Source organism: Panulirus ornatus, chromosome 59 (genome assembly GCF_036320965.1).
Source record: "Panulirus ornatus isolate Po-2019 chromosome 59, ASM3632096v1, whole genome shotgun sequence".
Taxonomy (NCBI): Eukaryota; Metazoa; Arthropoda; class Malacostraca; order Decapoda; family Palinuridae; genus Panulirus; species Panulirus ornatus.
The window spans coordinates 14338280-14351695 of NC_092282.1; the positions used below are offsets into that span (position 1 = coordinate 14338280).

The window sequence follows — 13416 nt, forward strand, 5'->3', positions numbered from 1 at the left end:
GGGAATCAGTGATGGATTGCGCAAAAGATGCTTGTGGCATGAGAAGAGTGGGAGGTGGGTTGATTAGAAAGGGTAGTGAGTGGTGGGATGAAGAAGTAAGAGTATTAGTGAAAGAGAAGAGAGAGGCATTTGGACGATTTTTGCAGGGAAAAAATGCAGTTGAGTGAGAGACGTATAAAAGAAAGAGACAGGAGGTCAAGAGAAAGGTGCAAGAGGTGAAAAAAAGGGCAAATGAGAGTTGGGGTGAGAGAGTATCATTAAATTTTAGGGAGAATAAAAAGATGTTCTGGAAGGAGGTAAATAAAGTGCATAAGACAAGGGAGCAAATGGGAACTTCAGTGAAGGGCGCAGATGGGGAGGTGATAACAAGTAGTGGTGATGTGAGAAGGAGATGGAGTGAGTATTTTGAAGGTTTGTTGAATGTGTTTGATGATAGAGTGGCAGATATAGGGTGTTTTGGTCGAGGTGATGTGCAAAGTGAGAGGGTTAGGGAAAATGATTTGGTAAACAGAGAAGAGGTAGTAAAAGCTTTGTGGAAGATGAAAGCCGGCAAGGCAGCAGGTTTGGATGGTATTGCAGTGGAATTTATTAAAAAAGGGGGTGACTGTATTGTTGACTGGTTGGTAAAGGTTATTTAATGTATGTATGACTCACGGTGAGGTGCCTGAGGATTGGCGGAATGCGTGCATAGTGCCATTGTACAAAGGCAAAGGGGATAAGAGTGAGTGCTCAAATTACAGAGGTATAAGTTTGTTGAGTATTCCTGGTAAATTATATGGGAGGGTATTGACTGAGAGGGTGAAGGCATGTACAGAGCATCAGATTGGGGAAGAGCAGTGTGGTTTCAGAAGTGGTAGAGGATGTGTGGATCAGGTGTTTGCTTTGAAGAATGTATGTGAGAAATACTTAGAAAAGCAAATGGATTTGTATGTAGCATTTATGGATCTGGAGAAGGCATATGATAGAGTTGATAGAGATGCTCTGTGGAAGGTACTAAGAATATATGGTGTGGGAGGCAAGTTGTTAGAAGCAGTGAAAAGTTTTTATCGAGGATGTAAGGCATGTGTACGTGTAGGAAGAGAGGAAAGTGATTGGTTCTCAGTGAATGTAGGTTTGCGGCAGGGGTGTGTGATGTCTCCATGGTTGTTTAATTTGTTTATGGATGGGGTTGTTAGGGAGGTGAATGCAAGAGTTTTGGAAAGAGGGGCAAGTATGAAGTCTGTTGGGGATGAGAGAGCTTGGAAGTGAGTCAGTTGTTGTTCGCTGATGATACAGCGCTGGTGGCTGATTCATGTGAGAAACTGCAGAAGCTGGTGACTGAGTTTGGTAAAGTGTGTGACAGAAGAAAGTTAAGAGTAAATGTGAATAAGAGCAAGGTTATTAGGTACAGTAGGGTTGAGGGTCAAGTCAATTGGGAGGTGAGTTTGAATGGAGAAAAACTGGAGGAAGTGAAGTGTTTTAGATATCTGGGAGTGGATCTGGCAGCGGATGGAACCATGGAAGTGGAAGTGGATCATAGGGTGGGGGAGGGGGCAAAAATCCTGGGAGCCTTGAAGAATGTGTGGAAGTCGAGAACATTATCTCGGAATGCAAAAATGGGTATGTTTGAAGGAATAGTGGTTCCAACAATGTTGTATGGTTGCGAGGCGTGGGCTATGGATAGAGTTGTGCGCAGGAGGATGGATGTGCTGGAAATGAGATGTTTGACGACAATGTGTGGTGTGAGGTGGTTTGATCGAGTAAGTAACGTAAGGGTAAGAGAGATGTGTGGAAATAAAAAGAGCGTGGTTGAGAGAGCAGAAGAGGGTGTTTTGAAATGGTTTGGGCACATGGAGAGAATGAGTGAGGAAAGATTGACCAAGAGGATATATGTGTCGGAGGTGGAGGGAACGAGGAGAAGAGGGAGACCAAATTGGAGGTGGAAAGATGGAGTGAGAAAGATTTTGTGTGATCGGGGCCTGAACATGCAGGAGGGTGAAAGGAGGGCAAGGAATAGAGTGAATTGGAGCGATGTGGTATACCGGGGTTGACGTGCTGTCAGTGGATTGAATCGGGGCATGTGAAGCGTCTGGGGTACACCATGGAAAGCTGTGTAGGTATGTATATTTGCGTGTGTGGACGTATGTATATACATGTGTATGGGGGTGGGTTGGGCCATTTCTTTCGTCTGTTTCCTTGCGCTACCTCGCAAACGCGGGAGACAGCGACAAAGCAAAAAAAAAAAAAAATATATATATATATATATATATATATATATATATATATATATATATATATATATATATATATATATATATGGTAAACCATGGAAAGCTGTGTAGGTATGTATATTTGCGTATATACATACCTATACGCAAATATACATACCTATACATCTCAATGTGTACATATATATACACACACAGACATATACATATATACACATGTACATAATTCATACTGTCTGCCTTTATTCACTCCCATCGCCACCTCGCCACACATGGAAAAACAAACCCCTCCCCCCCTCATGTGTGCGAGGTAGCGCTAGGAAAAGACAACAAAGGCCCCATTCATTCACACTCGGTCTCTAGCTGTCATGTAATAATGCACCGAAACCACAGCTCCCTTTCCACATCCAGGCCCCACAGAACTTTCCATGGTTTACCCCAGACACTTCACATGCCCTGGTTCACTCCATTGACAGCACGTCGACCCCGGTATACCACATCGTTCCAATTCACTCTATTCCTTGCACGCCTTTCACCCTCCTGCATGTTAAGGCCCCGATCACTCAAAATCTTTTTCACTCCATCTTTCCACCTCCAATTTGGTCTCCCACTTCTCCTCGTTCCCTCCACCTCTGACACATATATCCTCTTGGTCAATCTTTCCACACTCATTCTCTCCATTAGACCAAACCATTTCAAAACACCCTCTCTGCTCTCTCAACCACACTCTTTTTATTACCACACAACTCTCTTACCCTATTATTACTTACTCGATCGAACCATCTCACACCACATATTGTCCTCAAACATCTCATTTCCAGCACATCCACCCTCCTGCTCACAACTCTATCCATAGCCCACGCCTCGCAACCATACAACATTGTTGGAACCACTATTCTTTCAAACATACCCATTTTTGCTTTCCGAGGTAGATATATATATATATATTTTTTTATTTTGCTTTGTTGCTGACTCCTGCGTTTGCGAGGTAGCGCAAGGAAACAGACGAAAGAAATGGCCCAACCCACCCCCATACACATGTATATACATACACGTCCACACACGCAAATATACATACCTATACATCTCAATGTACACATATATATACACACACAGACACATATATATATATATATATATATATATATATATATATATATAAATAAAATGTAAAAACCGTATGACTTCTGCTTCATAAAGAAATGTTACATTCATTGACTGTACAGTTTGTTTCATCACACAGTTAACTTTGAAAAATGTGCTTATTGCACATATATCACTTAAATGTTACAATCATCAGTATTGGAAGCATATTCTAGGTGAGTAACCAACAAATAACAATTTCCTGATGTTATTTCATAAATGTAAACCCTTCACCAGAGCCCATTTATATACAAAAATCCACTTCTTTGCCTCTTCCTCATTAGAACCCACCTAAATATTCACATCTCAAAAATATAAAACAGTTCAAACTTGTCATATCCTCAGATCAGATGTAGAGCACATTCATTACCTTCTACAACTCCATAGAGGATGTGCAGAAAGTTCATTTTACATATCCAAATAAAGTCTGCAAAAACAAGAAGTATGAGGATGACTTTCTACTTTCATGCCACATTTCCTGAGGTGTGATGTCACATTTCCCTCTTCATAATGAGTTAAGTTCAGCCATAGAGATCATCAAGCAGAAATGTTACAAAGGAACAGGGAAAGATGATACTGTTTTTCACTTAATTTCATCATTATATACTGTCAGAAAAGTCTTATACAACAATATTATATCACAAACCACTTGGATCAATAAAAATACACTAAGTACATTTTTTTTTTTATGAGCCAATTAGGTCAAACTGACCCTAATAAATCCCCAATTCTCGAAGGGTTTTGATAAGAGAAGCTTCCTGATCATATACATCAGTGGATAGTTTAGATAGTAACGTATAATGAATGAGGTACAAATAGTTACAAGAAAAGTTTGGCACAGTCCAAAATAAGTGAAAACAGTGGGTGTACACTGTAATCTCCTCAAAAGCCTTGAGAAAAGCATGAGAAAACTGTTGTGGTATCATGATACCCAAAGATAAGCTGATCATTTATAGTCTCGCTGAGTGGCAGTCAGCACGATGTGTTGAGACTTGTGCTGTACTTTTTAAAGGTTGCAGGCACAGTCATAAGGCAGGATGACTACTGATCAGCTCCAGTAAAGGAAAAGAACAGACAAAGGATGAAGATTAGAAAATCTAAGTGACTGGACTGGGTATCAAAAGTGTGTCTCTTAACTTCCTATGATAAACAGGGACTGGATTCCTATGGCAATTGGGTACAAAAGGTGAGTGGACCTGGCTGCACAGGGGAGTAGACTGGATGGCCGAAGCAACTGAATGCAATGGATGGCCACATTTCTGAACAAGAAACCCAACAGTAGATTTACATTCCATGATAAGCAAGTAAGAAAATTTCGAAAAATTTACAGGACAAACTGAGCCAGGTGGCATTATGAATGAACAACAGAATTCGAAAAGTTATCAGAAGTATAATCTATGATGTATCTTAAAAATTATATGATATTAGACTGCATGTGTGAAATTATGATTTGGGTTGCTATGACCAAGGCTAAAAGTGGACGGGGTTGATGAGATATGATTGAGGTACTTACAGATGAAAGAAGGCTAATGAGGGTTAGGTGTGGTAGGTTGAACTCCAACCCCCTTTCCACCTATTTGACCCTTGTATATTAAATATTCAAGGTGAGCTAAAACACGAAACATCTCTTGAGCACCCTCTTGATACTGGATATGACGCCGCAGTGTTGCTAGTGCAGACTCGACATCACTCATGGATGGACCACGCTCTCCTTCTTCTTCTTTCTTCTTACCATCATTATCATCTTCATCCTCTTCATCATCAAACTGCATATCATCATCTTTGTCAGCTCCAGTGACAATGGCCAAAATATCATCATCATTATTTAGGTTACATATCTGCACATCATCATCAAAATGGACAAAATCATCAAATGTCATGTCTGGGATATGAAGACCTAATGTACGTAAGTGATGTAGGAGAGTTAGATTTTCAGCCCCCATCGCTGGGTCAGTAGGTGGTGGTGGTGCACCCCAGGCTCCGTACTTGCTCACACCAGCACGTGTAAAGCTGGCACTTATGACACTGTCTGTAACACTATGCCATGCAGTTGCAAGCTGGTGCAAACATGTGAGCAAACTCAACTTTGTATTAGGCCGCCGGACACGTTTATTGCTATTCGAGTCATCTCGCTGCATCTGGTTCACCAGTGTTTCCAATATACCTCTTCGATAGTTTCGTTTAAAGGCTGTTACCACCCCATGTTGCAATGGACCAAGAAATCCTTGGGGCGCAGTTACTAAACGCACAGAACGTAACCCTCCTGGGGGCTTAGAGTGTATTGGTAATGATGCTGCAATAACCACCACCCGTCGACCTTGTTGCACAAACCATGAATCTACATCCTGGAGCCAAGCCCCAAAGCTATCACTAGTCATCCAAGCTTTCTGATTAGCTACGTACTGCACTGGAAGACTCTTTACATGACGAAAACTAGAAGGTTTTGGGTGCTTGCCAACAACAAGTAATGGAAATTTTTCTGTCCCTGTCATGTTACCACACAATAAAATTGTCAGTCGAAGTCTACTTCGGATACCTCCTGCACATCTTTCACTGCGTAAGGAAGGTGCAACAGCTGGCAATGTGTTGTAAAGGATTCCTATTTCTTCAACAGCAAATATATCACCTGGATCATATTCTAGTAACAACTGATGTAATACTGATGACTGCCATTCACCAGGTTTAAGTTCTGGTGTAGTATTATCTTCTTCCCTCTTCCTTCTTGCTGGTGCTTTGCCAAACACAATATTTTTCCTCTTCTTGAAACGGTCTAACCAACCATGCGTAGCTTTAAAATCTATATGACCAAGTTTACTGGCAAAGGCAAGAGCCTTTGAGCACAAGATGGGGCCAGAAACAGGGGCACCAATTGCAATAGCTTGTTTGTACCAAGAGTAAAGAGCTGCCTCTATGTCTTCACGTTTTGGACCTTTCAAGCGTTTGCTGTCTGGATGAAACATTCCCTTTTTCCAGCACTGTAAATAGCTGCTAGACTTTTTCATTATGGACTTGATTGTAGAACGGTTAACCATATACTCCTCTGCCATATCTGACTGCTTCTCACCACTGTTGATTCTTTTGATTATCTCAATCTTGACTTCAAGAGATATCCCATTCTTCCGGCGGTTCACATTATTAGAATGCCCTATACTGTGGTCTTGCCAGCTCTCAGGAGAAGGTAGATTGATACCACACAGGGTACATGGATACACTAGTGCTCCTCCAGCTTCTACAGGTGATGGCACTTCTAACACATCCGAATCCTTTTCATCTTTTCCCAACTCATCTTCATCGACAGATTCTTCTCTGTTTCTCTCCTCATTTTTCCTTTTCTTACTTGGAGATGGCTCTGATAATTTCTTTTTTTCCTTTGGAGTGACTTCTATAATGTTTGTTGGAGGTGGTACTACAGGCTGCTGTAAAGGCTCTAGAGGTGGAGGTGGCTGATACTTAGGTTCAGGATGTGTAGGAGGGGCAACAACTGGTGGATTGCTGTATTGCATGTCAGCCATAGAAACAAACTGTCCCCCTCGTCCATAATGTGAGGTACGATCTGTAAGATACTGTATTGTTGGTGGAGCATGGGTGTGTGCAGGAGGAGCAGGCTGATGGTGGGCTGTAGGTGGGGGTCTTGGCACTTGGTCATATGTGGTTCTTGGATGAGTGCAATGCCGGTTATACTGACGATCATAATGATCAGGAGGGAACTGAGGAGGAAGGACTGGGGCACTGGCAGAAAGAGAAGGGTGATGGGCAGCTGTTAAAGACTCGGAGTAACCCATTGTCACTGCAGCTGCTGCTAGTTGTTCCAGTTCTGTACATGTACTACGATGAAGATCCTCCATGTTGTTAGATGAGTTATGATCCAGCATCTATAATACTCCACCATATAAAACCTGCAAAAGCAATTTTTCATTTATAATGGCAAAGTTTATTTACGTAAACATATCTACAGATACACAGGACATAAACCATGCTATTTCTGTAAAACAGGGAAGGGATATAATCTTGATGTAATCAGTCGTCAGCATACAATGGTCCTATAAAATCCTCCTAAATTTAAGCAAAAATGATAATCAATATGAATGGAACTGAAAAGAGGTGAAGACCAAAAAATGAAGGAGCACTTCACAAGCCTGGGAGATTGCTTTTTTAAAAGGAAACTATTGTGAGAGGTGGTGACAATAAACTTAAAATCACTGGGGATAATGACATAAGAGATACAAGTGTAGGAACAACAGAATTAGAGGTTAGAGAAGTACAGAACAGGAAGACTCGAAGACTTATAAAAGAGAAAGCCTTTTATGCAGTTCTGCCAAGCTCTATGGTAAGATTAACAGTGATTATGTTTAAAACATTCCTGAAACAGGAGATTTATAAAGGGAAGATTTTTGCTCTCAGGGAGGTACTAGAGGAAATCACTGCAAGAACTGTGGTAAATTATGCACCACTTACATGGATTTGAGAATAATCATGATGGGAATTAAGGAATTTCTGACTTTAGTATGAAGAGAAGACATAAATGTTGTTAAATAGTGATTATTACTAAATAAAAGCTATTGAGAGATTTGAGGGGTGACATTAGATTTGGTTGTATGTCACCATGACAACTTAATATTTCTATGGATGGTGCAATATATGAGATGAAAGCATGGTTCGGTAGCTGTGGTGTAGAGCTGAACCATGGTAGAAGATGATGAAAGCTGCATGATGCTGTTCTATTAACCACATGAAAGAAGGAATCAAATAGAATAATGAGCTACTCTTATGTGCACAGAAAAAGAAGGATAAGTTTCTATGAAAGAGTTTCAGTGTTACCAAGGACCTGCACTACTTCCAGTAGTATGGAAATGGAGACTCCTTTGGAGTGAGATGATCTTTGATGAGACTGTGCTTCCCATGATACAGCCTCACTAAAGGTGACCCTTCACTCAAGGTGTAACCTCTAATAGGCAGAATCCGGCAACACCAAAGTAATAACATGAAAAGCAAGGTTCATATTTTTGAAAGAGACAGTTAGTCGCATTGTATCATCAATCTGAATGAGAAAAAATCATATGTAGATTAGTTTAGATATGGGAAATAATGATCAGTAAGGGAGGTAGTGGGAAAGTTGAATCTAAAAGTTCAGTCATGCAAAAAAGAAAGGCTAAAGGTGCTCTAAAAACTCTGGTGAAGAAACAGTCTAACTGAACCGTAGAGAAGGAGAATATGAAAGTATCTTCCTACCTACGAATACCTATGACAAGATTTAGCCATGATGGCAGGGCTAGCTAGCTCGAGGTGCTCACAACATTTTGCTTGATGAATAAGACTATCCTTCTCTTTACCACCTGCATTACATAATTATTATTTTTCATACTCGATTGCTGTTCACTGTGTGAGTGAGGTAGCATCAGGAAAGAGACAAAGAAAGACACATCCACTCACATATACACATACGGGTGAGAAACTGCAGAAGCTGGTGACTGAGTTTGGTAAAGTGTGTGAAAGAAGAAAGCTGAGAGTAAATGTGAATAAGAGCAAGGTTATAGGTACAGTAGGGTTGAGGGACAAGTCAATTGGGAGGTAAGTTTGAATGGAGGAAAAGTGGAGGAAGTGAAGTGTTTTAAATATCTGGGAGTGGATTTGGCAGCGGATGGAACCATGGAAGCGGAAGTGAGTCATAAGGTGGGGGAGGGGGCAAAAGTTCTGGGAGCGTTGAAAAGTGTGTGGAAGGCGAGAACATTATCTCGGAAGGCAAAAATGGGTATGTTTGAAGGAATAGTGGTTCCAACAATGTTGTATGGTTGCAAGGCGTGGGCTATGGATAGAGTTGTGTGCAGGAGGGTGGATGTGCTGGAAATGAGATGTTTGAGGACAATGTGTGGTGTGAGGTGGTTTGATCGAGTAAGTAATGTAAGGGTAAGAGAGATGTGTGAAAATAAAAAGAGCGTGGTTGAGAGAGCAGAAGAGGGTGTTTTGAAATGGTTTGGGCATATGGAGAGAATGAGTCAGGAAAGATTGACCAAGAGGATATATGTGTCGGAGGTGGAGGGAATGAGGAGAAGTGGGAGACCAAATTGGAGGTGGAAAGATGGAGTGAAAAAGATTTTGAGTGATCGGGGCCTGAACATGCAGGAGGGTGAAAGGCAGGCAAGGAACAGAGTGAATTGGATCGATGTGGTATACCAGGGTTGACGTGCTGTCAGTGGATTGAATCAGGGCATGTGAAGCGTCTGGGGTAAACCATGGAAAGTTGTGTGGGGCCTGGATGTGGAAAGGGAGCTGTGGTTTCGGGCATTATTGCATGACAGCTAAAGACTGAGTGTGAACGAATGGGGCCTTTGTTGTCTTTTCCTAGCACTACCTCGCACACATGAGGGGGGAGCGGGATGGTATTCCATGTGTGGCGAGGTGGCGATGGGAATGAATAAAGGCAGACAGTGTGAATTGTGTGCATGGGTATATATGTATGTGTCTGTGTGTGTGTATATATATGTGTACAATGAGATGTATAGGTATGTATATTTGCGTGTGTATGTATATTTGCGTATGTATATACAAATGTATATACATACACGTCCACACACGCAAATATACATACCCATACATCTCAATGTACACATATATATACACACACAGACACCTATATATATACACATGCACACAATTCACACTGTCTGCCTTTATTCATTCCCATCGCCAACTCACCACACATGGAATAACATCCCCCTACCCCCCTCATGTGTGCGAGGTAGCGCTAGGAAAAGACAACAAAGGCCCCATTCATTCACACTCAGTCTCTAGCTGTCATGCAATAACGCCCGAAACCACAGCCTCTTTCCGCATCCAGGCCCCACAGAACTTTCCATGGTTTACCCCATACGCTTCACATGCCCTGATTCAGTCCATTGACAGCACTTCGACCCCGGTATACCACAATGATCCAATTCACTCTATTCCTTGCCCGCCTTTCACCCTCCTGGATGTTCAGGCCCCGATCACTCAAAATCTTTTTCACTCCATCTTTCCACCTCCAATTTGGTCTCCCACTTCTCGTTCCCTCCACCTCCGACACATATATCCTCTTGGTCAATCTTTCCTCACTCATTCTCTCCATGTGCCCAAACCATTTCAAAACACCCTCCTCTGCTCTCTCAACCACGCTCTTTTTATTTCCACACATCTCTCTTACCCTTACATTACTTACTCGATCAAACCACCTCACACCACACATTGTCCTCAAACATCTCATTTCCAGCACATCCACCCTCCTGTGCACAACTCTATCCATAGCCCATGCCTCGCAACCATACAACATTGTTGGAACCACTATTCCTTCAAACATACCCATTTTTGCTTTCCGAGATAATGTTCTCGACTTCCACACATTCTTCAAGGCTCCAAGGATTTTCGCCCCCTTCCCCACCCTATGATTCACTTCCGCTTCCATGGTTCCATCCGCTGCCAGATCCACTCCCAGATATCTAAAACACTTTACTTCCTCCAGTTTTTCTCCAAACTTACCTCCCAATTAACTTGACCCTCAACCCTACTGTACCTAATAACCTTGCTCTCATTCACATTTACTCTTAACTTTCTTCTTTCACACACTTTACCAAACTCAGTCACCAGCTTCTGCAGTTTCTCACATGAATCAGCCACCAGTGCTGTATCATCAGCGAACAACAAATGACTCACTTCCCAAGCTCTCTCATCCCCAACAGACTTCATACTTGCCCCTCTTTCCAAAACTCTTGCATTCACCTCCCTAACAACCCCATCCATAAACAAATTAAACAACCACGGAGACATCACACACCCCTGCCGCAAACCTACATTCACAGAGAACCAATCACTTTCTTCTCTTCCTACACGTACACATGCCTTACATCCTCGATAAAAACTTTTCACTGCTTCTAACAACTTGCCTCCCACACCATACATTCTTAGTACCTTCCACAGATCATCTCTATCAACTCTATCATATGCCTTCTCCAGATCCATAAATGCTACATACAAATCCATTTGCTTTTCTAAGTATTTCTCACATACATTCTTCAAAGCAAACACCTGATCCACACATCCTCTACCACTTCTGAAATACACCATGGAGAGTTTTGTGGGGCCTGGATGTGAAAAGGGAGCTATGGTTTTGGTGCATTATACATGACAGCTAGAGACTGAGTGAGAACAAATGTGGCCTTTGTTGTCTTTTCCTAACACTACCTCGTGCACATGTGGGGGGAGGGGGTTGTCATTGCATGTGTGGCGGGGTGGCGACGGGAATGAATAAAGGCAGCAAGTATGAATTATGTACATGTGCATATGTGGATATGTCTGTGTATGTATATATATGTATAAGTTGAAATGTATAGGTATGTATATGTGCGTGTGTGGACGTGTATGTATGTATATGTGTGGATTGGGCCATTCCTTCATCTGTTTCCTTGCGCTACCTCGCTAATGCGGGAGACAGCAACAAAGTATAATAAATAAATAAATAAAAATAATACATATACATATATACACATGTACATATTCATACCTGCTCCTTGTTGTCCATTTCTGACACCACCCTGCCCCACAGGAAGCAGCACAAATGCATGAAAGAACAAAAAAAGATAACATATACATTCTCCTCTTATCCATTTCCGACACCACCCTGCCCCACAGGAAGCAGCACAAATGCAAGAAATAAAAAAAAATAACATATACATTCTCCTCTTCTCCCCCACACCTGATCACTGCCCCCTGCATCAGCGAGGGAGTGCCTGGAAACAGGAGAAGAAAGCCCACATCCGCTTACATCCATCCACAAGCTGTCATGTGTAATCACTGAAACCACAGCTCCCTTTGCACATCCAGGCCTACAGTCCTTTCCATGGTTTACCCCAGATGTTTCATTTGCCCTGGTTCAGTCCACTGACAGAATATTGACCTCAATAATCCACATTGTTTTAATTCACTTTATTCCTTGCATGCCTTTCACTCTCCTGCATAGTCAGGCCCCAAAAGATTGACAAAGAGAATATAGGTGTTAGAGGTGGAGGGAACGAGAAGTGAATGACCAAACTGGAGGTAGAAGGATGGAGTGTAAAAGATTTTGAGCGATCAGGGCCTGAACATACAGGAGGGTGAAAGGCATGCAAGGAATAGAGTGAATTGGAACGATGTGTAGTCAATGGATTGAACCAGGGCATGTGAAGTGTCTGGGGTAAACCATGGAAAGTTTTGTGGGGCCTGGATGTGGAAAGGGAGCTGTGGTTTCAGTGCATTACACATGACAGCTAGAGACTGAGTGTGAATGAATGTAGCCTTTTTTGTCTTTTCCTAGCGCTACCTCGCCGCACGCGGGGAGAGGGGGGTGCCATTTCATGTGCGCCAGGGTGGCGACGGAAATGGATGAAGGCAGCAAGTATGATATGTACATGTGTATATATGTATATGTCTGTGTATGTATATGTATGTATACGTTGAAATGTATGGGTATGTATATGTATGTGTATGTATATACATGTGTATGTGGGTGGGTTGGGTCATTCTTTCATCTGTTTCCTTGTGCTAACTCGTTAACGTGGGAGACAGCGACACAGTATAATAAATAAAATAAAATAAATACTTCCATCTCCAATTTGGTCTCCCCATTCTCCTTGTTCCCACCACTTCTGACATATATATATATATGTCCTGTTTGTCAACCTTTCCTCACTGATTCTCCCCATATGCCCAAACCATTTCAACATGCCCTCTACTCCTCTCCCTACTACTCTCTTTTCATTACTCGATCAAACAACCTCACACCACATATAGTCCATAAACATTTCATTTCCAAAACATCCACCCTCCTTCACACAACCCCATCTATAGCCCATGTCTTGCAACCATAAAATATTATTGGAACTACTATTCCTTTAAACACCTATTTTTGCTCTCCCAGATAACGTTCTCTCTTTCCACACACTCTTCATCACTTCTAGAACCTTCACCCCCTCCTCCACCCTATGACTCACTTCCACTTCCAAGGTTTCATCCGCTGCCATCTCCACTCCCGGATATCTAAAACACTTCACTTACTCTAATT

The 13416-nt window shown here is 42.0% G+C and overlaps 1 protein-coding gene across 7 annotated transcripts in view; it reads right to left on the reverse strand.

Annotated features, from left to right (window-relative positions):
• The window catches only part of LOC139767113 (tigger transposable element-derived protein 4-like), a 102888-nt gene that overhangs the window by 10127 nt on the left and 79345 nt on the right, over positions 1 to 13416 (reverse strand). For 5 of the 7 annotated variants that reach the window (XM_071696102.1, XM_071696107.1, XM_071696103.1 and 2 more), the window contains one exon: positions 3927 to 7246. The exons of 1 other annotated variant lie outside the window; for it this stretch is intronic. In XM_071696102.1, the coding sequence (XP_071552203.1) occupies positions 4877 to 7222 (2346 nt within the window). In that variant the 5' untranslated portion in view covers positions 7223 to 7246 and the 3' untranslated portion in view covers positions 3927 to 4876. Of the gene's footprint in view, positions 1 to 3926; positions 7247 to 11880; positions 11912 to 13416 lie in introns of those variants that run through there. One more of the 7 variants, XM_071696104.1, reaches the window with a different exon arrangement.